The sequence below is a fragment of the Saccostrea cucullata genome, unplaced genomic scaffold (assembly GCF_032062105.1).
Source record: "Saccostrea cucullata isolate Sc308-1 unplaced genomic scaffold, CSIRO_AGI_Scuc_v1 ctg80, whole genome shotgun sequence".
Taxonomy (NCBI): Eukaryota; Metazoa; Mollusca; class Bivalvia; order Ostreida; family Ostreidae; genus Saccostrea; species Saccostrea cuccullata.
The window spans coordinates 481621-507231 of NW_026933907.1; the positions used below are offsets into that span (position 1 = coordinate 481621).

The 25611-nt window shown below is 36.1% G+C and overlaps 2 protein-coding genes across 2 annotated transcripts; one reads left to right on the forward strand and one right to left on the reverse strand.

The window, feature by feature from the left end:
• Positions 1–3352: 3352 nt before the first annotated feature.
• LOC134239615 (probable cardiolipin synthase (CMP-forming)) lies at positions 3353–17883 on the forward strand. Its single transcript, XM_062721796.1, has 7 exons — positions 3353–3736; positions 5434–5571; positions 6054–6183; positions 7349–7434; positions 7539–7607; positions 15197–15288; positions 17745–17883. Exons 1-7 carry the CDS (start codon positions 3470–3472, stop codon positions 17830–17832), a joined length of 870 nt encoding a protein of 289 aa, XP_062577780.1. The 5' UTR covers positions 3353–3469; the 3' UTR covers positions 17833–17883.
• A 4159-nt stretch (positions 17884–22042) lies between these two features.
• On the reverse strand, positions 22043–25405 carry LOC134239593 (ankyrin-1-like). The gene is made up of 3 exons (XM_062721778.1): positions 25274–25405; positions 24288–24986; positions 22043–24169 (listed from the first exon to the last, which is right to left on the reverse strand). The coding sequence occupies exons 1-3, from the start codon at positions 25380–25382 to the stop codon at positions 23232–23234; spliced, it is 1746 nt and encodes a 581-aa protein (XP_062577762.1). The 5' UTR covers positions 25383–25405; the 3' UTR covers positions 22043–23231.
• Positions 25406–25611: the final 206 nt, after the last annotated feature.

Below are 25611 nucleotides of genomic sequence, written 5' to 3' on the forward strand. Positions count from 1 at the left end.
TTTCTGGTCCAGTGGTTCTTAAGAAGAAGATTTCTAAAAAGATGTCATTAAGTTTTCACTGATCAAAAATTATCTCCCCTTGGAAGATGTTGTGGCCCTTCATCTGAACAAACTTGAATCCCCTTTACCCGAGGATACCCTGTGGCAAGTTTGGATGAAGTTCTGGAGAAGAAAATAAAAATGTGAAAAGTTTCCGACGATGACAACTCTGACAAATTGAACGACAGACAACGAATAAAGAACGAGTGCACTTATGGGCCCCTGTAAAATGTGAAAAAATAAACGATCAAATTAAGCAAAAATTTTCATCTCGAATCATTAATTGATATCTAAACCATACGATTCAACAAATTTTACCGCTGAAATCCACGAATATACAAAGAACAAAATTATACAATGTAGTAGGGGTCAGCCGACATTGGCGATTTTCTATAGTAAATCGAGAACGGTCATTCATTTCAAAGCCTTTGTTAACTATGAGCCTAACGTTGTGCAAACTTGTGCGAATGACAAAAGACGCATATTACATTTATAAAACTTGTGTGAAAGTATGAAATTTGCACACGATTAGGCTCGTACTTAAAATATTAAAAATGTATAAAAAGTACAATGTTTTTCCTATGGCAAATGCGAGCTATTTACCTGTATGACCCATGTTGAACCCACGTGTGGAATAAATTATCTGAAATACCGATAGTCACGTGAGTTCTACCCAGGTAAACATTCCTCAAAAGTGCTCACTGTAAAACATAGGCAGATTTTGTTTCAGTAAGTCAAAGTCGTGCCGCTTAGAGATGTTGTATGTATTAGTTTTTAAGAACACGGGAGAGTAAGGAGATCTAAGTGTCGTTCATAAAGTGTCAAACATTTTTAATCTTCATGCAAGACAATGAAACAGGTATTGAAAGCCACCTATACATGTAACACTCCTTTTTAATTTCAAATTCAATGAAACTATTATTGTAATTTTTCAAATGCAAGCTAGAGTACCAATTTCTTAGTTTAATCATTTTAGATACAGGTAAGTACACAACTTCATTCCATATTTTTAAAAACAGGTTTGGTGCAAGATATATCATTCCGAAAACGCGCCCGACTATGATCCACCATCAGATTGTTCAAGTATCGTTATGTTCTAATTCGTTTCACTCAAACGAACATAAATTATTTACAATAATAACAACACACTTGTTTAGGAAGAGGTTCGATAATCTGCCATTTATTACACGTACAATATACATAATAATTCCGTGAATCTCATCACTTCTTTCTGAAATAGAGAAAATACACATTAGACTTATGACTATATACAGAAAACCATATACATTAACTTAAACAGTTCTTGTCATGTCCTGAAAATTAAATCCTAACTGACACTTAGGGTGGGTGGGGGGGTGTAACGTTGGCGAAGAAAAGCCTTCGAATGAGTAAAATTCGTGCTTAACTTGAATACCTGTTCTACAGGTATTGTTAAAAATAGAAATCAATGGCTATAGACTTTTAATATAGAACCATAACAAATAACACGTGTTCAAGTACATACGATAAATAAATATTTAAATATCTATTCCCTTGATTTACATAAACGAAACTAAAAAAAGGTTCGGTACGACTTTTCCGGATTTATAGGGTATCCATAGGCCTGTTAAAATATTCAATTGTTTCAAATCCATGCTGATTTATGTGGCGCTTAACATGCTTTTTTATTAGAAATATCCACTAGTATCTAACTATTACAAATAGAGAACGATTTGGGAATATATTCTGCAGTAAAATGGCACATAAAAAGGGCCCATTAAGTATTGCTTAAGTGCACTTGTCCAAAGATCAGACAAACACACTTGAGTAAGATCGTACTCCATTTCGTTGGTTTTGACCCCGTCCTTATTAGGGCGCCCTATGGGTGCAATACCATGCCATTCGCAAATTTTGTTCCCCATCACTTTAAAAATATTCTATGCTAAAATCAGTTGAAATGGGTTCTGCAGAGAAGCTGAAAACATTCAAATGCCGACGCACAAGGCATGACATATGGGGTATAGGCCTCTTAAGACACAGACGACGGACGAAAACGATCAGTCTTCTTCTTCTTCCCATACGAGTTTACTCTTACTAGAGCGTTGAACTCGGACTGTCACACGCGACGGACAAGGCTAAAAACCCGATCAGGGCACTATGTACAATAAAAAGTTAAAAACTGGCACACTTAGTTGGTGTTGGTGGGCAGCTGGCTCCTTGTGTATGAGTCCAGCTGTGTCCGGAAGGACTCTAATGTTGGTGCTGAGGCAACTACAGATGGTAAGTTATTCCAGTCTAGAATTGTCCTCGGAAAGAAGGAATATCGATGTGCATCGATCCGAGTGTGTGGTAGACGGTACGTGTAGCTGCCTCTGGTCCATCTGTCACTGGGTGTCAGCAGGGGCGTAGTATCCGGGGGGGGGGGGGCAGGGGGGCCTGGCCCCCCCCCACTTTTTCCCAACCATACTTACACTATAGGAAATGTTAATTGAAAGCCTGGTTGGCCCCTCCACTTTTAGAAACGACCGAAAATGTAGTAGAAGAATTGGTACTAAAAGTAGTTGACACTGAGAAAATATTTACTTAACCCCCCCCCCCCCCCCCCCCCCCCCACGAAATAGTATTTTCGACTTCAGGCAACATTTACCTTTTTTTTCTTTTTTTTTTTTTGCTTGTCAACTTTTTCAGGTGAGTAAAAAAATTTTTTTCTCTGCCTGGCCCCCCCCACTTTCAAAAACGATGCTACGCCACTGGTCAGGTACATATCTGCAGGGATAGCCACCAAAGCATGCTCAATCTTGTATAACAAGACGAGTCTTATCTTCATTCTTCTTGTTTGTAATGGTTCCCAGTGTAGATCTTGTAGCATCTGGGTAACACTCCCAGGGTGGTTATCATGGTAGTTTTTGGTGGCAAATCGTGCTGCTCGTCTTTGCACTTTCTCCAGCTGATGGACTTGCTTGGAGTTCCAGGGATCCCATGCTGCACAGGCGTATTCTAGAATCGGTCGTACTAATCCCTGGTATGCTGCGGATCTTGCAGATGTCCGACATCCCCTCATATTCCTCCTGATGAAGCCCAGTGTCTTGTTGGCTTTTGCTGTGATGTTACTGATGTGGTTGTCCCATCGTAGGTCTTTACTAATGGTGACTCCAAGGTCACCAGAGTGACTCAGATGACCTAATAATCATTTATCTGTAAAAAAAAAAAAATAAACGGACATTTTAGCAGACCCACACTAGCTTTTTTCTTTGTATTATTCATGATTTTATGGTCGTAAACCGCGACCGTGTTCAGGGGGTTAGATTGAAAGTCGGGATCGATAAGCAAAAATTCAGATCCAATATGTCTGCGCCCATGTTCTTAACAACGAAGGCAGTGTTTTAGTGAAAAGTTCTTCGATTTTGATATTTATTTAATCCGTGAAGGTTGTTTTTATTTGTTGAAAAGAATGTTTGGTCGACATTTGTATACATTTACCTTAAGATCACATTGTTTTCGGAGATCTTCCATTTTCGTACATCGCTTTTGTTGCACAAAAGTCAACAAGAACTGTAATTCTGTGGCTTCCTTTATAAGTCTTAACCTTCAAAAATGTAAATATTCTGTACCAAGCAAACATGATTTGGAAGGATTAACACGTCATTTTTCTTCGTCGTGTTGGCACTGTTGCAGAAAGAGTGACGAAGATGGTGTCCAGCGTAAAGAGAGTTTTCAGGTGACTTTCTTACGTATCAGTTAAACTGTGTATGCTGAATAATATAATTGATGGATCTAATCAAAAATTGATAATAAAATTTCACAACAAAAAGAAATGTTTTCTATTGAGAGAAGTACCAAATTTATTTCTGATACAGTGTTTTAAGTAGTTCCGGATTGCAATCAGGAAAACGCTTACTGCATTGTTTGCGTAGGACTTAAACTTGATTTCTAAACTGAATCAAATAGTCCTTTACCTACCTTTTCAATCCCTAAAGGCATTTTGTTAAAAATGTTACACTATATTATAAAACTCTCGTACATTAGATATAAGGGAATTCAAGCAGTTTCGAAAATTTCAAGTAGTTCCGGTTATAGCCATTTATCGGGATTATTAAATTGAAATCGTATCAAAATTCATTATAAATGATCAATTTGTAGAGAATTCCCTACAATGAGACCTTAACATGTAATTTATATATGCATTATATCAATAAAAATATAAAAGAGAAAACATGATGTTTAAGCAAATTTATTGAAAATGAAAACATGAATTAATCGCAACATGAAGTGAACTTATGTTTCTATACACTTTCTCAGCCCTTTTGAAATCAATTTAATTATTTACAAATATTTCAATGAAAAATTAAATTATGTTTTTGTCCTTTTTATTTTTTTTTTTAAAATATTGTATGGTGTACAACTCCTTTGAGAAAACATCGTCCGTAGTAAATCCAGAACTACTTAAATTAAGATGTTGTGAAGATTGCTCATTATTTTGGAGATGCTTCGTAGTATCAGGAAACCCAAAATACTAGAGAAAGAAGAAACACCAGTGTCTTATCCACACTTCACCAATTAAAAAGGTACCCTTAAAAAGTTTCAAAAAACACCTACAACTTTAGAAACAGCATGTAATTTTTCTAATCAACGTAAATAAAGCGCTTCTGGTAGTAAACATTAAGCTGTTAACATGGAAAGAGAGACGGACTTTATGATCTTGCTTTATTGTCTAGATTTTAGACAATAAATTCAGCTTCGTTTATACAAAAATTCACAAAAGACAGAATCCATTTTGTGTGTTTAATTTTCATTTTTAAACGAAAATTATCCGGAACTGCTTAAAATCCGAAACTACTTAAAGCACTGTATACTTTAATTAACAGGTTGGGACCAATCGCCCAAATGGGATATAATAGTCCATTTGGGATATAATATCCCAAATGGGCTCTAAATTTACAGTGCAAAAAATGAAAATTTTCATTTTGGCTATAAATATCATAATTCCACACAGGACACTTGAAACGGAATAACTTTTGGTTGACAAGTTTTTCTGCAACCCTATTTGTAAGATTGATCCCAAAGAAGTTATAGAACTTCCGAGGGATCAATCTTCTAAACAATGGGCATACAGAAAAACTTGTCAACCAAAAGTTATTCTGTTTTAAGTGTCCTGATGCGGAATTATGATATTTATAGCCAAAATGAAAATTTTCATTTTTTGCACTGTAAATTTATAGCCCATTTGGGATATTATATCCCAAATGGACTATTATATCCCATTTGGGCGATTGGTACCAACCTGTTTAATAAGAGTTGCCTCCTTTCGAAATTTTAATGAAGTTGAGTTTAGTTAAAATCATCTTAAACTTTAAGATAATTTAAATGTTGTTTGTATTCTAATTTGTAAATGCTTCTATCACACATTTTTTAAAGGGCGAGAGCATTAAGACGATTCCAAACGTAATTACAACATGTAGAATTATTTCTGCGCCATTTCTAGGGTATATGGTTACACATGGTCAGTTTGAAATGGCACTTGGTTTGTTCATCGTGGCAGGCATTACTGATCTGGTGAGTGTTGACTCAGTTTTTAAATATTTATGGAGTAACCTATGGCAGTATAACTCAATGATAAGGAATTCACTGAGACATCAGATTTTATTTCCATAACTGTAGGATTGTTTAATTTATAAATGTAGTGGGAACATAGTATAATGTTTTCCGGGTGACTCATTAAAAATCCTTTTAAAATACAAAGGTTTACTTATAAATGAGTTTTTAATAATTGATTTGCCAAGTTATATTGATCTCATTTTTGAATTTTATGGCTAAATATAGTCAATTTATATGTAAATAGGTAATGCCTTTTAGACTATGAGGCCTATATAAGGACCATCATTATTTAGCTTACAGACATGTACAGAGGGATGTTAAATCCATTTGACAATTATTTTTATTGAAATGTTTGATATTGCATGTTTGTTGTTTTAACAAGTCGGTAATAATATGTGAAGTTCTAGTATATGTAATATGTATTACCTTTCTTCATTAAGCTGGACGGGTACATTGCGAGGAATTTCAAGGGTCAAATGTCCAGTTTTGGGACGTTTCTGGACCCATTAGCTGACAAGGTGATGATGACTGTGATGTTTACTACTCTATCTGTGGCCCATATTGTACCAGGTGCTTAAATATATACTTTATGTTGTTCAATGTACCATACAAACTATTCTGACAGGTATCATACACATAGTGATGCTGGCCAAAGCCGACTTCTTCCGGTTAAGGTCACCACAATATCCACTAGGCAGGTATATGTGTGTACATAGTATTCAGTTTCCCACTCTGTCCAGCATACCTTTCATTTGTCTGTTCTAGAAAAAGTAAGTAGAGCATCAAAGTAATGTATCTTCATTACCTGGTTGAAATTGACCATTCTGTCTACTACTGTAAACTTTTATTTGCATGCAAGAAATATTCGCAAAGTTCGCGAGAGCCTCCTCATCACGAATATTTCTCACTGCGAACCAGTCCTTCAAGCCTCTATGTCTATTTAAAACAAATCAAAAAAGACCTGATCAGGAAAAGTAATCGTCGCAAAGTAGTTTACCCTCGGTAAATCGCGAAATAAAGTCATCGTGAATAAAAATTGGTTTACAGTATTTTACTAGCTCAAAATACCAGAATTTACCTGGTATAGGTATTATACTGGTACTGTAGACATACTTTTTTCCACAGAGTCATAATTCTGTGGAATCTCGATTTCTGTTTAATCTGCGTGTAGAAAATTGCGCAGGATTTTCTAGACTGTCACTATGTGCCTTACGATACATTTATATTAAGTACACTTGGACAAATTTCCACAGAAAATTTGTGAGCGCGTACATAGCGTAAATTAATACCATGCGGAAAAAAGTACTTCTACAGTATTTATCACTTTAGTGCATTCTTACTAATCCACATTTACATGGCCCAAACTTTACCAGGTAAACTGTCATGTATTATACTTCCTATGATATTCTCTATGCTGCATATCCAATGCATATCCAAATGGTGAAGCTGAATTCACTAGAAAATTTATTGGCATTGTATACTCACTATATTACTCAGTAATGGATTGTTCTTTAGTTTCTTTTAATGTGTTTTGTATTGTGGTTAATATATGCAAGGTTGATTTATAATAACAATGTAAATAATTTTTTTTTTAAATCATAGTTGATTTTAGTAGTGATTTGAATTGTAAAATCAGTATCAGAAATTTTCAATAAAGATAGACTAACTTTCCATGTTTCTCTGCTTTTCTAAACAATCTTGGTATTAAAACTAAGTAATGTCCCTTTGTTGACAGTGCCCCTGACTGTTATTGTTGTGGGAAGGGATCTATTCATCATAGCAGCTACTTTTTATATCAGATACATCTCTCTCAATCCTCCAGTAAGTATCTTAAGAATAAAGGGGGGAAATGATAAAATTATATTCAACATTTTCTTTTCAAATCCAATCTTCACATGTATACATGAATGTTCTGTCCTTTGTAGGTAACTTTAAAAAATTTCTTTGATGTTTCAAATGCAAGTGTCTCACTGCACCCTTCAACATTGAGCAAGGTAAGCACATTATGAAGAAAATATGAAAGCAAGTGGATTTTTTCTCCTTCTACAAGTAAAAATAGGTTTGCTAAGTTTTGACAAACGGAAGACATGCTGAATTTAAAGATATTGAATCAATTGTATTTAAAAAAAAATACCAAAAAAAAAATGTTTTAAATAGCTGCAGAAAAGCAGAGAGCTACAGATCCAAGAGTTGTAAAAACCTTTGATTTACGCTGCCGATTTTTTGTCGCTCACTTTGGATATTAGATCTATTTCTTGTAGTTTAAGCTTTATCTGGCTTCTAGAATGATATCATATAGTTAATCTTATATTCAACTCTTATTTTTGATACTTTATTTACCTTTTAATGGTCCGAAACAGTCCTGTATATAGTTTTGTAATGTCGTTTAAAAGAGTCCCATTTCGACGTCTGTAACCACAAAAGGCCTTTTATAAGCATTGGAACACATGTGAAAGGTAAGTAAATTATTAGGAATTGGAGTTAAATGTATGATTAATTATCAAATACTATTTTTTTTTAAGCTGGGAAAGTATAAAATACAAGAAATAATACCCGACGTGAGCGATCAAAAATCGTCTGCGTAAATTAAAGGTTTTTACAATGCTTGGATCTGAAGCTCTGCTTTATCTGTTAGAAATTTTCTCAAGCAGAGAGATACAGTTCTGCAGCTAGGTTTTAAAAAAAATTCTTCTCTAAACTCCTTTAGGGTAAATCACCAAACATTTTGTTTATATTGATGTTTTAGGGGACAACACCCATTGTTTAAGAAGTAAAATGAATATAGTAAAATACTTCAAGCCTATATCAATTGTACTATAGACTGGTGATGTGAAGCCCTGAACCAAGCAATCAGAACAGGAAATAGGCTAGTGTATAAAAGGACACACTATATTTATAATAATAGATCTCAGTACCCATTTTATATATTTTCTTCAAAGGAAAAGATTAATCAAGAGGCCCTTAAGAGTGCATCCCTGATGCATATACATGTACGTTGATATATACATCTACAAACTTGACTAGTTTATAACCATGCATGACTTAAGCTATATGTAGTCTCTGATCTTGTTAACTGATATGATTAGTTAAATGATATGATTGGAGCTTTTAAAAAATATAAGAAATTGAAACTCAATTTCATTTATACATATATTCTTATCTATACAGTAAAACACGCTTCTTGAAGTGCCAGGAATTTTGCTTCATTATACACTGTAAATGTAATTTGTTTATATATCTGTTAAGTAAACAATATATTTGAAAGCCATTGTAGAATGAAAATCACTTCGCTTTAAAGTTTAAACATCATTTCGTTATAACCATGTTGGCTATATGTGTGTTTTACTGTATCAGAGTGTATCCTCTTGCAGGGGAGGCAGACCAAAATCATTGGAAACTTGATTAGATTCAATGTCTTTATATATTTCATAACAGTACAACCATAATTCTGGAATCCACTTTTAGACCTATATTAAATTGGAGATTATACACTTTCATCTTATTCTATCTAGTTCAAGTCTCCTTTTGAGATTCATATCAAATGCACCTCTGTTATTGTACCTTGGTCTGTTACAATACAACATTAGGTCCATACTACCCAGCAAATTTATATTATTATACATGTATCTCTGCAACAGGCAAATACAATAAAGACCAAGAGAAATGAATAGTGTGTTTAAATGTTTAAAATTAAATAGAGAAAATTGTGTCACAATATTTCCTATTAATGTGTATAAGATGTCCAAGGTGAAACCAGATTTGTGTATTTTCAGAAAGATTAAATATTTAGCGTAGGCTCAAATATTTTACGGTTGGTCAGGGAACCGGTAACACACATTTTAAGGCCCATATTGTACCACTGCCTTTTAGTACAGGCATCTGTAGAATATAGCACAACTCACAAGTATTACCAATACATTCTGAACATCTGTTTTTAGGTCACCTGAGTAAACTCAGGTGACCTATTGCTATCCGTTTTTGTCTGTCGTCGTCCGTCGTGTGTCGTGTGTTAACATTTGAACATTTTCAGCTTCTTCTCTGAAACCACTGAACCAATTTCAACCAAATTTGGTATACAGCATCTATGGGTGAAGGGGAACAAAAATTGTGAATTTCATGGTCCCTGCCCCCCTGGGGCCTGAGGGGTGGGGCCAAAACCACTAAAATTATTGCAATCTTTAAAAATCTTCTTCTTTACTCCTGGACATCAAGCAGGCAAACTGTTGGCATGAATGTAATGAGCATTGAGTCCTCTACCAAAATTGTGAAATTCATGGCCCCAGGGTCAGGGGTTCTAGTGCTAGGGCGGGGCTCTATTGATTATATAGTGAAAATGCATTTATTCTTTGAAAATCTTCTTTTCTGCTTCTGAGTATAAAATAAACTAACTACATACATAGTTATGATGAGCAAAAGTGCATTTTCCAGATTTGTGAATTTTATGGCCCCAGGGTCAGAGGTTCTGGTGCTAGGGCGGGGCTCTTTTTATTATACCCCCCGCAAACGAAGTTTGGGGGGGTATATAGGAATCACCTTGTCCGTCTGTCTGTCTGTCCGTCCGTCTGTCTGTCTGTCAGTCCGTCTGTCTGTCTGTCCGTCCGTCCGTCTGTCCGTCTGTCTGTGCATTCGTGTCCGGTCCATATCTTTCTTACAGAGGGACATTAGAATCTACTACTCCACAATAAGATTGCTCATGACCTAAGGGTGTGTCATGACCTTGACCCAAGGTCATTTGGGAAAGTTCAAGGTCACTGGAAGAAAAATTTCATAATTCGTGTCCGGTCCATATCTTTCATATGGATAAACTTGGTAGGTTCTCATTTCACACAAAGATTGCCCATGACCCAAGGGTGTGTCATGACCTTGAACCAAGGTCATTTTGGGAAAGTTCAAGGTCACTGGAAGAAAATTTTCATAAATCATGTTTGATACATATCTTTTATAGATAAACTTGGTAGGTTCTCATTTCACACAATGATTGCCTATGACCCAAGGGTGTGTCATGACCTTCACCCAAGGTCATTTAGGAATGTTCAAGGTCACTGGAAGAAAATTTTTTATATTCCCTGTCCGGTCCATATTTTTTTTATGGATAAACTTGGTAGGTTCTCATTTCACACAAAGATTGCCCATGACCCAAGGTGTGTCATGACCTTGACCCAAGGTCATTCGGGGAAGTTCAAGGTCACTGGTAGAAAAATTTCATAATTTGTGTTCAGTCCATATCTTTCTTATGCATAAACTTGGTAGGTTCTCATTTCACACAAAGATTGCCCATGACCCAAGGGTGTGTCATGACCTTGACCAAAGGTTATTTGGGGAAGTTCAAGGTCACTGGAATAAAAATTTCATAATTTGTTTTTGATACATATCTTTATTATTGAAAAACTTACTTCTGAAAAACCCAGCGGGGGGTATTTTGTCCCGTTTGGACAGTTCTAGTTATATAGTGAAAATGCATTTATTCTTTGAAAATCTTCTTCTCTGCTTCTGGGTATTAAATAAACTTACTAAGTACATAGTTATGATGAGAAAGAGTGCCTCTACCAAAATAGAGAAATTTATGGCCCTGGGGTCAGGGGTTCTGGTGTTAGGGCGGGGCTCTATTGATTATATAGTGAAAATGCATTTATTCTTTGAAAATCTTCTTCTCTGCTTCTGGGTATTTAATAAACTTACTAAGTACATTGTTATGATGAGAAAGAGTGCCTCTACCAAAATAGAGAATTTTATGGCCCTGGGGTCAGGGGTTCTGGTGTTAGGGCGGGGCTCTATTGATTATATAGTGAAAATGCATTTATTCTTTGAAAATCTTCTTCTCTGCTTCTGGGTATTAAATAAACTTACTAAGCACATAGTTATGATGAGCAAGAGTGCCTTTTCCAAAATTTTGAATTTTATGGCCCCAGGGTCACGGGTTCTGGTGTTAGGGCGGGGCTCTGTTGATTATATAGTGAAAATGCATTTATTCTTTGAAAATCTTCTTCTTTGCTTCTGAGTATTAAATAAACTAACTAAGTACATACTTATGATAAGCAAGAGTGCCTTTTCTAAAATTGTGAATTTTATGGCCCCAGGGTCAGGGGTTCTGGTGTTAGGGTGGGGCTCTATTGATTATATAGTGAAAATGCATTTCTTCTTTGAAAATCTTCTTCTCTGCTTCTGGGTATTAAATAAACTAACTAAGTACATCATTATAATGAGCAAAAGTGTCTCTTCCAAAATAGAGAATTTTATGGCCCCAGGGTCAGGGTTCTAGTGTTAGGGCTGGGCTCTACTGATCATATAGTGAAAATGCATTAATTCTTTGAAAATCTTCTTCTCTGCTTCTGGGTATCAAATAAACTAACTAAGCACATTGTTATGATGAGCAAGAGTGCCTCCTATAAAATTGTGAATTTTATGGCCCCAGGGTTAGGGGTTTTGGTGTTAGGGCGGGGCTCTGTTAATTATAGAGTAAAAATACATTAATTCTTTGAAAATATTTTCCTTTGCTTCTGGGTTTTATGCTAGTGATCCAAGTATATATATTTATGATGAAGAAAGGCACATCTAGCAAAGTGGTTTTTTATCCCCCCTGGGTCAGAGGAGGGGGGGGTACATAGTCTGAAATAAATTAATGCTTTGAAATCTGCTCTTTGGTATTAATCAACCATTTTATGATAAAATTTGCAAAAGTTTGAAATATGTGTCCCCTGGGTCAGTGGTTCCTTTGGAGTGAGGTGCACAACTGGTTATAAAGTGGAAGTGCATTTTCTCTTTGTCACTCTGATCTACCTCTGGGTATTAAGTAAATAGAGTAAGCATGCTAAGTTAATAATTATGATAAGCAATGGTGCCTCTTTCAAAATTGTGAATTTCATGGCCTCTGGTTTAAAACACGAACCAAATTTAATTGTTTGAAAGTTGTTACACAATACTCAGGTGACCTATAAGGCCCGTGGGCCTCTTGTATACAGTAATACTCTAAAAACAGTTTGTGCATCTCTTACTGTAAAAACTTACACTACATGATGGCAGCATTCCATTTTTAGGTCACCTGAGTAACTCAGGTGACCTATTGCTATCCGTTTTCGTCCGTCGTCGTGCGTCGTACGTCGTGTGTTAACATTTGAACATTTTCAGCTTCTTCTCTGAAACCACTGAACCAATTTCAACCAAATTTGGTATACAGCATCTATGGCTGAAGGGGAACAAAAATTTTGAATTTTACGGTCCCCGCCCCCCTGGGGCCTGAGGGGTGGGGCCAAAACCACCAAAATTATTGCAATCTTTAAAAATCTTCTTTACTCCTGGACATCAAGCAGTCAAACTGTTGGCATGAATGTAATGAGCATTGAGTCCTCTACCAAAATTTTGAAATTCATGGCCCCAGGGTCAGGGGTTCTTGTGCTAGGGCTGGCCTTATAGATTATATAGTGAAAATGCATTATTTCTTTGAAAATCTTCTTCTCTGCTCTTGGGTATTTAGTAAACTAACTAAGTACATAGTTATGTTAAGCAAGAGTGCCTCTTCCAAAATTGTGAATTTTATGGCCCCAGGGTCAGGGGTTCTGGTGTTAGGGCGGGGCTCTATTGATCATATGGTGAAAATGCATTTATTCTTTGAAAATCTTCTTCTCTGCTTCTGGGTATTAAATAAACTAACTAAGCACATAGTTATGACAAGCAAGAGTGCTACTTCCAAAATTGTGAATTTTATGGCCCCAGGGTCAGGGGTTCTGGTGTTAGGGCGGGGCTCTATTGATCATATAGTGAAAATGCATTAATTCTTTGAAAATCTTCTTCTCTGCTTCTGGGTATTAAATAAACTAAGTAAGTATATAGTTATGATGAGCAAGAGTGCCACTTCCAAAATTGTGAATATTATGGCCCCAGGGTCAGGGGTTCTGGTGTTAGGGCGAGGCTCTATTGATCATATGGTGAAAATGCATTAATTCTTTGAAAATCTTCTTCTCTGCTTCTGGGCATAAAATAAACTAACTTAGCACATAGTTATGATGAGCAAGAGTGCCTCTTTCAAAATTGTGAATTTTATGGCCCCAGGGTCAGGGTTTCTGGTGTTAGGGCGGGGCTCTATTGATTATATAGTGAAAATGCATTAATTCTTTGAAAATCTATTCCTTTGCTCCTGGGTTTTATGCCAATGACCCAAGTATATATATATATATTTGTGATGAAGAAAGGTGCATCTAGCAAAAAGGTTATTTTTTATGCCCCTTGTGTAGGGTGGGGTGGTAACATAGTCTGAAAATAAATTAATGCTTTGAAATCTGCTCTTTAGTATTAATCAACCATTTTATGATAAAATTTGCAAAATTTTGAAAGATGTTGCCCCAGGGTCAGTGGTTCCTTTGGGGTGAGGTGTAGCTGCAGAACTGTAGCTCTCCGAAAAATTATTTTGACAGACGGGAGAGCTACAGTGCCACCCATTGAAAAAACTGTATATTTATTGCGCACAAATAGTTGCGCTTGGTTATGGATTAATTCTTCCAAATTTTTACCTCAATTGCATAAAATTTGGATTTCGACAAATTTTGTAATTCTCAATCAAGTACTTTTGTAGTTGACATCTACACATGGCGCAATTATCTTGCAAACCAAAATGGCAGTATTAATAGACGAAATTTTCGATGATCTCGTGTTCAGGGCCAGGAGGGCTATTAACAACAATTATATGGAATGTTTTGTTGTGGAAACAGTGAAAAAATATGTTAGGAACACACGGTTAGTAATATTTTGAGATGATAGATTTAAAAACATTGAGAAATAAATCGATAAACAGCGCACTTTTTTGTGCGCAATAAATATACAGTTTTTTCAATGGGTGGCACTGTAGCTCTCCGGTCTGTCAAAATATTTTTTCGGAGAGCTACAGTTCTGCAGCTAGGGTGAGGTGCCAACTGGTCATAAAGTGGAAGTGCATTTTCTCTTTGTTACTCTGATCTACCTCTGTGTATTAAGTAAATAGAGTAAGCATGCTAAGTTAATACATGTAATTATGATAAGCAATGGTGCCTCTTTCAAAATTGTGAATTGTGAATTTCATGGCCTCTGGGGTAAAACATGAACCAATTTTAATTATTTGAAGGTTGTTACACGATACTCAGGTGACCTGTAAGGCCCATGGGCCTCTTGTTACAAATACATGTGGTTGGTTCTAGTTCTACTGTCTGACGCAGTACAATATAAACCTCTACCTCAAAGTTTTCAACACATTATACTGTTTTCAACAGAAAAGAAAACAAAATCTTCAGTGAAAATAATTTATACATGATGTATTGATAGCGACAGTGCAACACAACACCCTAGGTCACACTGATAGGCACAATGTCTCTGTCTTTCAATGCATAATAAAAAACTTTCTACTTGGTACTGATATGTTTTAGTACACTCTGTAGCTGACACTGATATTTTATTCTCTGTTACAGTACAGTACACTCTCTAGTTGACAATGATATTTTATTCTCTGTTACAGTACAGTACACTCTCTAGTTGACAATGATATTTTATTCTCTGTTACAGTACAGACATGTTTTAGTATACTCTCTAGCTGACACTGATATTTAATTCTCTGTTACAGTACAACACATTTCTCCAGATAGTTGTGGTTGTCTCTGCTCTGACAGCTCAGGTGATGGGATGGCCAAATCCTGAAGCACTACAAGCTCTATAGTAAGTCTACTAAAATTTTATCCATTTTTTGTTAATTTTAAAAGCTGCTGTAAAATTAAAATTGTTTAAGAAAAGCAGTCCTACATTTGCCCATCATACGTTTTCACATAATGTAACACATACACTGGTTAAAATTCTACAAAGTGAAAACTAATTTCACAGTTATTAAATGTATATATTTAGATATTGAGAGATAATAGCGCACTTATTTATAATGCATACAAATGAATACAAAAGTATTTGATTGACCGATTGTTTTAGCTCACCTGAGCTGAAAGCTCAACTGATCTTTTCTGATCACCTGTTCTCAGTCTGTCTAGCTGTCCACCCAGCTGTGTGTAAACTTTTCACATTTTCATTCTCTTCTCAAGAACAACTGGGTCTAATTTTTACCAAAGTTGGAACAACGCATTCTTGGGTGAAGGATAGTTTAAATTGTTAAAATGAAGGGCCAAGCCCCCTTCCAAGTGGAGATATTCTAGAGAGGACAAAACTTGGGTCATTAAAAAATCTTCTCAAGAACCACTCAACCAGGAAAGCTGAAACTTATGTGAAAGCATCTTGGTGTAGTGGCAGATTCTAAATTGTTACAACCATGGCCCCCCAGGGATAGGGTGGGGGCCACAATAAGGAAGCCTAGTTTTTCTTTGAAACATATAGGAATTTTTTAAAGAATCTTCTCAAGAACCATGTCGCCCGCATAGTGCAGTGGTTAGTGCGTCTGCTCTAGAGTCGTGAAGTAAGAAATTGATCCTTACGTCGTGGGTTCGAATCCCACTGTGGGACGTCTAGACTGGTCCTTCTGATGAGACCATATAAACCGAAGTCCCATGTTGCAGTAGGTGCTGGCTCAAAAAAAATCCCTCCCTGCTCAATGGCCCTGAGTGCAGAGCATAGGACAAAATTTTCCGCTCTCCACGGGCAAGTGGTGGCGTCTTCATATGAGTGAAAATTTCTCAAGAGGGATGTTAAACAATATCAATAACCAATCTCAAGAACCACTAGGTCAGAAACGCTGAGACTTATGTTGAAGCATCCTAGGGTAGTGTAAATTTTAAATTGTTCAAATCATGACCTGGAGGAGGGGGGGGGGGGGGCACAATAGATATTACATGGCAGAAAGCCAGATGAAGAACAGCAGGGCCAAAGTTACTCAGGTGAGCACTGTGGCCTATGGGTTTCTTGTTATTTATCTGTCCATGTTGTTCAAAATATAGATGGGGGTAAATCAAATTCCATCACGGTTATTCAGAGAATCTGTGTCCCCAACTGAAAGAGTAAAGAAGAGCTTGCACAGCTTTAGAGGGGGGAGGGTCAAAGGGGAGGACACTTTTTAGAAGCAGGGCCATAGGGAGTTAAGGTATAAATTTTTATTGCAAAAGCTCAGAAGCCTCTTGAAATTTCTCCCAGAAATGAAAATTTTACACACACAGAATGTATAAATTATGAGCTTTATGACCTTGAACTTAGACCATCTGATCTAAAAATCAATAGGGTTTTCTTTAGGTCATAGGGAGTTGTTATGTAAAAGTTCATTGCAAAAGCTCCAAGGCTTCTTGAGATATTGTGTGGAAATGAAAGTGTTACAGACAGACAGACAGACAGATCCAGATTGATATCTCTCAAACTAAAGTGAAATGTGGGGGGGGGGGAATAATGTTTTAAACTTAGGTAGATAAAAATACTCAGATTTACCAGTATAATAAGAATGGAGTATACTCTTTATGTTTAGCCTCTATTTACAGTCTACAGTAAAACTCTTTTAGTACGAACACGGATATAGCGAATTCACGGATATAGCGAAGTTTTTCTGAGTCCCCGGCAAAATTCTAAACAAATTTTTGTAAAATTTTACGGTTATATCGAACTCGGATATAACGAATTTACGGATATATCGAACTGATTTTGAGTCCTGTCGAGGTTAAATATAATGATATTTTCATCTTTTATAACGAACTTTCAAAGATCTCAAAATTTGATAAATGGAACTGACTTTGTTTTCTTTAAGCATTTGTATATAAAATTCAAATCCAAATAAAACCTTAGTTACCAAAAGCATTTTTTTGAAATATTTGCTTCCTTAACATATTTGGTAGTAATACTAGAACGAAAACATGCATATTGCGAATTCTCTATATATGGTTCTAAGAATTCGTTATACGGATATAACGAATTACGGATATAGCGAATTAAATTCACAGGCCCCCAGGACTTCGCTATAACCGAGTTTTACTGCATATATTGTCAATTTAAGTTTCATATCATAGAATATTATACTTGTACCATTACATTGAATTATTCAACTTCTTGCTTATACAAAACATGAATTTAAGCATTCTTTTGTTATACATGTATATATTTATTAAATGAAATTGTCAATTTCAAGAGAAATAGTAAATTGTTGAAGTAGACAAATTTTAACTCATTTAACAACTTTTAATTTTTTTCTGTTTCAGTGTCATTACAGGATGCACTACTATAGGAACAGGTCTGCAGTATGTGTGGAATTCAAAAGCATATTTTAAATTAAAAAAGAAAAATTAGTGTTGTGTTTGTTTTCAATACTTCAATGTGATCCAATTCCAGGTGAGGATTTGCTGATGACAATGACATCAAAGTCTAGGACTGCAGAATCATTTAAATTAGCAGGAGTCAATGTTCATGATCAACCACAATTTTAATGGTTCTCGGGGCCTTCATTAGTAGCTAGCTCGTTAGCAACCAAAGCCTCAAGGGCCTTAATGGTCAGTCACCTGAGTATAATACTATACTATAAGATCCACAGAAGTATACAATAAAAATAATCTAAAAGATGAAGATTTGTTGCCAGAAGCAAAAGATATAGGATGATGTAGAATCACCTAAAATTAATATAGTACAAAGTATATTCTATGAGGTGCTGTTTTGGTATTTATGGCCATTAAGTGACATCACTTGTATATTTGAATAGGTAAAATCATTTGCTGAAATATAGAAAGGAGAGCTATCAAACTTTCAACATTTTTTTACCTTGATCTTTGAGCATTTTGGGTTTCCCACAGCAAAACATGGACACTGCCATTCTTTCTATAACATAGAAGGGTATCCATCTCTTATCGGCAACTCCATGATACTTTCTCAGATTCTGTATTACATATAGTGCCATTGTGCACCTCCTATTTCTTGCGTTAACATTTGAAGATTTTTAGCTTCTTCTCTGAAACCACTGAACCAATTTCAACCAAATTTGGCATATAGCATCTATGGGTGAAGGGGAACAAAAATTGTGAATTTCATGGTCCCTGCCCCCCTGGGGCCTTGGGGTGGGGCCAAAACCACTAAAATTAGTGCAATCTTTAAAAATCTTCTTCTTTACTCCGGGACATCAAGCAGTCAAACTGTTGGTATGATTGTAATCAGCATTGAGTCCTCTACCAAAATTGTGAAATTCATGGTCCCAAGAACAGGGGTTCTAGTGCTAGGGCGGGGCTAAACAGGTTATATAGTGAAAATGGATTATTACTTTGAAAATCTTCTTCTCTGCTCCTGGGCATTAAATAAGCTAACTAAGTACATAGTTATGTTGAATAAGATTACCTCTTCCAAAATTATGAATTTCATGGCCCCAGGGTCAGGGATTCTGGTGTTAGGGCGGGGCTCTATTGATTATATAGTGAAAATGCATAAATTCTTTAAAAATCTTCTTCTCTGCACTTGGATATTTAACCACAGAACTTTGTACATAGTTATGATAAGGAAGGATGCTTCTTCCCAATTTGTGAATTTCATGGCCCCTGGGTCAGGGGTTCTGGTGTTAGGGCAGGGTTCCATTGGTTACATAGTCTGAAAATAAAGTAATACTTTGAAATCCGTTCTTTGATATTAATCACCCATTTCTGATGAAATGAAATTTATGAAATTTCTAAAATTTTAAAATATGTGGCCCCAGGGTCAGTGGTTACTTTGGGTTGGTGTGCACAACTAGTGGTTATAAAGTGGAAATGCATTTTCTCTCTGTTACTCTGAACTCCCTTTGGGTATTAAGTAACCAAATTAAGCATGCTAAATGTATAGTTATGATAAACAATGGTGCTTCTTTCAAAATTGTGAATTTCAAGGCATTTGGTTTAAAATAGTCAAACCAAATTCAGTTGTTGGAAAGTTGTTACATGTTACTCAGGTGACCTATAAGGCCCGTGGGCCTCTTGTTTTTTATCTGACAGTTATTTAAGTCTCCAAGAACAAAACATGGACTTTGCCATGATAGTGGTATGGGAAGTAGGGGTATCATTTAGTGAGCTGAGTGCTAATAGTAACTCTATAGTTTAGTGAAACAAATAATTCTGCCAAGATAATTTAAAGTACGTGTACTTTTAATAATCCAATGCTGAAAACAATTTGTAAGCTATATAAATGGTACGATATGGTAAATTTTGATTTACTATTCTGAAAATACAGTAATAAAAAATTTGTTTGGTAGAAACAAAATATGACGTACTTGAATAGTATTCACAAACGAGCACAAAACAGATTCTTACCCTATACAAGTAATATAAAATTCTCAATCATATGAAATAGTGTTGATGACAGTAATTTTGTGAATTTTGTTAAAAATGTAAATAAGATATCAAAATGTGGGATGAAAAGCAAAACAAAATTGGAGCTGATGATAAGGGAATATTAACAACAGGCCTATAACTCGCATGCTCACCAGAGACATCATAGTCTACGGTCTTTATTAGATTTTAATTTTTTTAACTGAATTATAAAAAAAATTATTGACAGCATTCAAATTTAAACCAGCAATGCTTACAAATCCTCCATGAGTGTATAAGTCATCTTTGAGCTCATGTGGCCCCATCCTATACCCTAGGTTGAGATTTAAACAAATTTCATTATCTGAGGACACTTGCTTATATTATAAATCATGGTCATAATCCTCTTTAAAAAATTTTTTTCATATATGTATGCCTATGTAAATTCTCCATTCCCTATAGCGTGACATCTTAACCTATGGGCACTGTTTTAACTAAACTTGAATCTGAACTACTAAAAGATGCTTGCATATTAATATCACTGATCATTATCATGCATACTATGTACTTTTTAGCTCACCTGAGCCGAAGGCTCAAGTGAGCTTTTCTGATCACATTTTGTCCGTCGTCCGTCCGTCCGTCTAGCTGTCCGTCTGTCCGTCTGTCTGTCTGTCCGTCTGTAAACTTTTCACATTTTCGACTTCTTCTCAAGAACCACTGGGCCAATTTTGATCAAACTTGGTACAAAGCATCCTTAGGTGAAGGGGAATTTAAATTGTTAAAATGAAGGGACATATCCCCTCGCAAGGGGAGATAATCAAGAAAAGACAAAAATAGGGTTGGGTCATTAAAAAATCTTCTTCTCAAGAACCACTGGGCCAGTAAAGCTGAAACTTATGTGGAAGCATCCTGGTATAATGTAGATTCTAAATTGTTCAAATCATGACCCCCGGGGGAAGGGCGGGGCCACAATGGGGAATCAAAGTTTTATATAGAAAAATATAGGAAAAATCTTTGAAAATCTTCTTCTCAAGAACCACTGGGCCAGAAAAGCTGAAACTTATGTGGAAGCATCCTGGTATAGTGTAAATTTCTAAATTGTTCAAATAATGACCCCTGGGGGAAGGGCGGGGCCACAATGGGGAATCAAAGTTTTATATAGAAATATATAGGAAAAATCTTTGAAAATCTTCTTCTCAAGAACCAGTGGGCCAGAAAAGCTGAAACTTATGTGGAAGCATCCTGGTATAATGTAGATTAAAATTGTTCAAATAATGACCCCCGGGGGAAAGGGTGGGGCCACAATGGGTTAAAAATGTAAATAAGAATCAAAGTTTTATATAGAAATATATAGGAAAAATCTTTGAAAATCTTCTTCTCAAGAACCACTGGGCCAGAAAAGCTGAAACTTATGTGGAAGCATCCTTGTATAATGTAGATTCTAAATTGTTCAAATAATGACCCCCGGGGGAAGGGCGGGGCCACAATGGGGAATCAAAGTTTTATATAGAAATATATAGGAAAAATCTTTGAAAATCTTCTTCTCAAGAACCAGTGGGCCAGAAAAGCTGAAACTTATGTGGAAGCATCCTGGTATAATGTAGATTCAAAATTGTTCACATCATGACCCCCGGGGGAAGGGCGGGGCCACAATGGGGAATCAAAGTTTTACATAGAAATATATAGGAAAAATCTTTGAAAATCTTCTTCTCAAGAACCAGTGGGCCAGAAAAGCTGAAACTTATGTGGAAGCATCCTGGTATAATGTAGATTCTAAATTGTTCAAATTATGACCTCTGGGGGAAGGGCGGGGCCACAATGGGGAATCAAAGTTTTATATAGAAATATATAGGAAAAATCTTTGAAAATCTTCTTCTCAAGAACCAGTGGGCCAGAAAAGCTGAAACTTATGTGGAAGCATCCTGGTATAGTGTAGATTCTAAATTGTTCAAATAATGACCCCCGGGGGAAGGGCGGGGCCACAATGGGGAATCAAAGTTTTATATAGAAATATATAGGAAAAATCTTTGAAAATCTTCTTCTCAGGAACCACTGTGCCAAAAAAGCTGAAACATATGTGCCCATGGAAGGATCATGGGGTAGTGTAGATTTCAAAATGTCTAAATTATGATCAGTGGGGTAGGGTGGGGATGCATTATGTATAACAAGGGGGAAATCTGGTAAAGAACAGAATGGTTAAAGCTTCTCAGGTGAGCGATGTGGCCCATGGGCCTCTTGTTCCTGTATATTCCTGTCAATTTGACATCAATACCTATCCAATGATCATAATTTGAAGAATCTTTAACTATACAATTTGTCAAGAAGCTTTCACTGAAGTTTCATATTTTTCTACAGCCGTTTTTGAAGATTTTGAAATGATTCCACCCTATTTTTGCCTTTTTATAATTTAACTCTCCTTAGAATTGTCCATAGAAAATAATTTATCAAAAATTCAATCCCTTTTTCTTAATGATAATCCCTGCCAAGTTTGGTTGAAATTTGCATGTTTTTCTTGAGAAGATGATAATGTTATAATAAAGTGACACCAACAAGGATAGACAACAGATAAATTTTTATCAGAAAAGCTACTTAATTCACCTTCGGCTCGACAGGTGAGCTAAAAATACAATAAAATTAAATAAGTCCATTGCCTTGATCTTTGTCCTCCATGCTGAATATATACAGTATAAGCAGAAATTTTAGCAAGGAATCAATTTTTGCATTACATGTATTAGTAAGGATTTTGATATAATTGTTAAAATTAAATATTGCTAATAATTCCTATCGCATTGGAACTTACAATGAACCACTGTATTTCTAAATTTCATAAAATCACAAAAATTATGAATCATTATTTCAGGACAAATAATTAAATTTGGGTCTTGCTAATATTTCCACTTGTAAAGTAGTGTGGGCCATTATCAGTCTTTCTTCCTCATAATTGAAAGCAAAATCATTACTTGGATTCCTAATTACCAGTGGATAGAGGTTAAACAGACAGGCTCACTCAATACATTTACTACTGGTAAAGTGGAGATTCAGATAAATTTAAAAAAATCTTAATGATTAATTGTAATGAAATAAGGTGCTGTACACCATGCATGCAAACATCAAAAATCAGGAAAGTATGATAAAACTATCAGAAAGAACCCTCAAAATTTAATAACAGTAGCAATAATAAATTTATATCTACATGGTGTATTTGGGGAGGGAATTGATTTTTCATTCTAGAAAAAAATAAATAAATATCGGTATGTACAAAGAAAAACTCTGCATTGCATTTACACTTAACATACACATTAAGCAATTTTCTTAATAAATATTCTAGTAATTCACTTCATGTTAAGAAACTATGTACACAGGTATATTAAAAAGAGCACTGGTAAAATAAAACACAGGGTTTTTTTTCTTTTAGACCTAAAGGAATCTCTACATTTTAAAGAACTCTTCAGAAATGAAATATTTCAAGGTCAGATTGTCCTTCAGGTCCTGTGGAATGTCAAGTGAATTAACACAAGGAATGACATTCCTCCTAAATCTTCTTCTAAAAAAGTTCCGACAGATGGCCAAAAGGCTTGGAGGTGAGGTGGCAAAATTATTCAAAAACATTTGTTGTTGTCTGTGGAGGATAGGACTGTCAGCGGGGAATTCCCGGGCTGTGATCCAGCTCTCCCGGTAGATATTGTACCCGGCCAGAGTTAGAGTCATCAGAACGTCAATACTGGTCTGGTGAGCCGCCACATATATCACAGAGCGGGGTTCTGGGTAAATCAAGGTAGCCACATCAGACTGGGCATGCTGATCTATTCCACAGGAGACCACCTCAAGCTCCACATTCTTAACAATTAAATACTTGATTGTACTCAGATCATTTTTATACACCGCGTTCCACAGAGGCGTGGTATTATGCTTGTTCTTACAATCTGGGTTGGCACCAGCATTGACTAATTTGGTGACCATTTCCAGATTTTTGTTAAAAGAAGCATAAAGAAGTGGGGTATCATCGTCCTTGTCTGCATTGTTGACATTACAGCCCAGAGGGAGCAACATATCGATCACAGCAGTATGGTTTCCATGGGCAGCCAGTGACAGAGGGGTGTTCCCATCTTCTGTGCGTGTATCGTGACTCATTCCTGAGTCTAGAAGCAGCTGCACAATGTTGCAGTATCCATTCCAAGCAGCCACATGTAGGGCAGTATAGCCTTGTACATTTTTAGATGTCACATTTGCTCCATGTTTAACCAGCTTCTGAGTGATATCATATGCACCTGTAATACTGGCAAAAACAATGGGTGGAGTGCCATCACTTGACATGACGTCAGGGTCAGCTCCATTCTCAAGCAAGTATGACACCATTTCTGTGTTTTCTGAAATGAAAAGTATACCAATTTTTTTCAAGCTATAGCACAAAGTGAGCTCTGCACTCTAAATGAACTTGATAAGAGTTTTCCATGACACTACAATATGATTTAAACAAACACTTACCCAGGTGTAGGGCAAATGATAAGGCAGACTGATCCCTGTGGTTTATAATGTTAACTTTAGCCCCTTTTTCTATCAGTGGCTTGACATACTCCATACCACGGACCACCCCCATCATCAGAGCAGTGTTGCCTTTTCTGTCCTGGATATTGCAGTCCGCCCCTGCTTCAAGCAGAGCAAGAAATGCCTCGTGTAAGTGGTACTTGGCAGCAAGAATAAGAGGGGACTCATCCTTTGCATTTTTCTGGTTTATGTTAATAGTCTTGGCTTTTAATAGCTTTTTTACAACATCCACATAACGTAACTGTATGGCCTCATGCATTGGACTGGTATTGTCTATAAGAAATGGAACGTTAACATCCAGTCTTAAACCAATCAGGTAGTCTATGACACCTAATTGTCGAGACCGCACTGCATAGGAAAGAGGTGTTCTCTGACATTGTTCTGTTGTAGCATTCATGTTGCAGCCATATTTGTTCAACAATGAGAGAATTTTTGTGTGTCCAAACCCTGCAGCAGCATGGACCAATCGTAGGGAGGAAAAGTGATTTTTGAAGTGGCTTGGATTTTCTGCTCCACAGGAGCAACTTCCTCGTGTTATGAAGTCCAACACAGTATCTAAACCTTCCTCCAAAGCATTCCCGTGATTTAATGGGTGGCTCTCAAAGAAGTTTCGTCCACAATTACAGGTAAAATTGGAACCTGAAAAATCAATTTAGTATACCTCGGGTAAATGAACATTATCATAGTAACTTGAGAACATCAATTTCAATACATGTAACAATGCCAACAATAGCTATTCACTTAATAATATGTTTATTATAGAATGTAAATATGTTTGTGTTCATGTCAATCATGCGCTCAAACCAAAATGTTTTATAATGAGTATTATCCTACATACTTCTCTATGTAAACATGTCCTATTTTTACAAAAAATATTATTTGACCACTTTTATTAAACGGTTGAATGACTGAAGTTGAATACATACAAACAATAATGTCCGTGTCGAGGATTCCTTTGTATTTCTGAAACAGTAGTTCAATGTCATCATCCCCGCGAACCACTCGCTCATACAGGTGCGCCTGGGCACGCCTCATTTCTGTAGTTAATTCATATCTTGATTAATGCTACATGTAGAACTACATGATTGTATAATATATTAATTGTGCTACCCTGCCACTTGCATTGTATCTCATAATCTAATGTAGCTGCAGAACTGTAGCTCTCCGAAAAAACAAATTACTATAGTATATTGACAGACCAAAGAACTACAGTGCCACTTATTGCAAAACGTGTATATGTAATACTGCGCACAAAAAATTATGA

Excerpts from the sequence above, each read along its gene's own strand:
- LOC134239615 (XM_062721796.1), top strand. The coding sequence starts at position 3,470 with ATGTTTGGTCGACATTTGTATACATTTACCTTAAGATCACATTGTTTT. Across the intron at positions 7,435-7,538 it reads ACATCTCTCTCAATCCTCCA|GTAACTTTAAAAAATTTCTT; the intron begins GTAAGTATCTTA and ends TGTCCTTTGTAG. Across the intron at positions 7,608-15,196 it reads ACCCTTCAACATTGAGCAAG|TACAACACATTTCTCCAGAT; the intron begins GTAAGCACATTA and ends TCTCTGTTACAG.
- LOC134239593 (XM_062721778.1), bottom strand. The coding sequence starts at position 25,382 with ATGAGGCGTGCCCAGGCGCACCTGTATGAGCGAGTGGTTCGCGGGGAT. Across the intron at positions 24,987-25,273 it reads CGACACGGACATTATTGTTT|GTTCCAATTTTACCTGTAAT; the intron begins GTATGTATTCAA and ends TTGATTTTTCAG. Across the intron at positions 24,170-24,287 it reads ATCATTTGCCCTACACCTGG|AAAACACAGAAATGGTGTCA; the intron begins GTAAGTGTTTGT and ends TTTTCATTTCAG.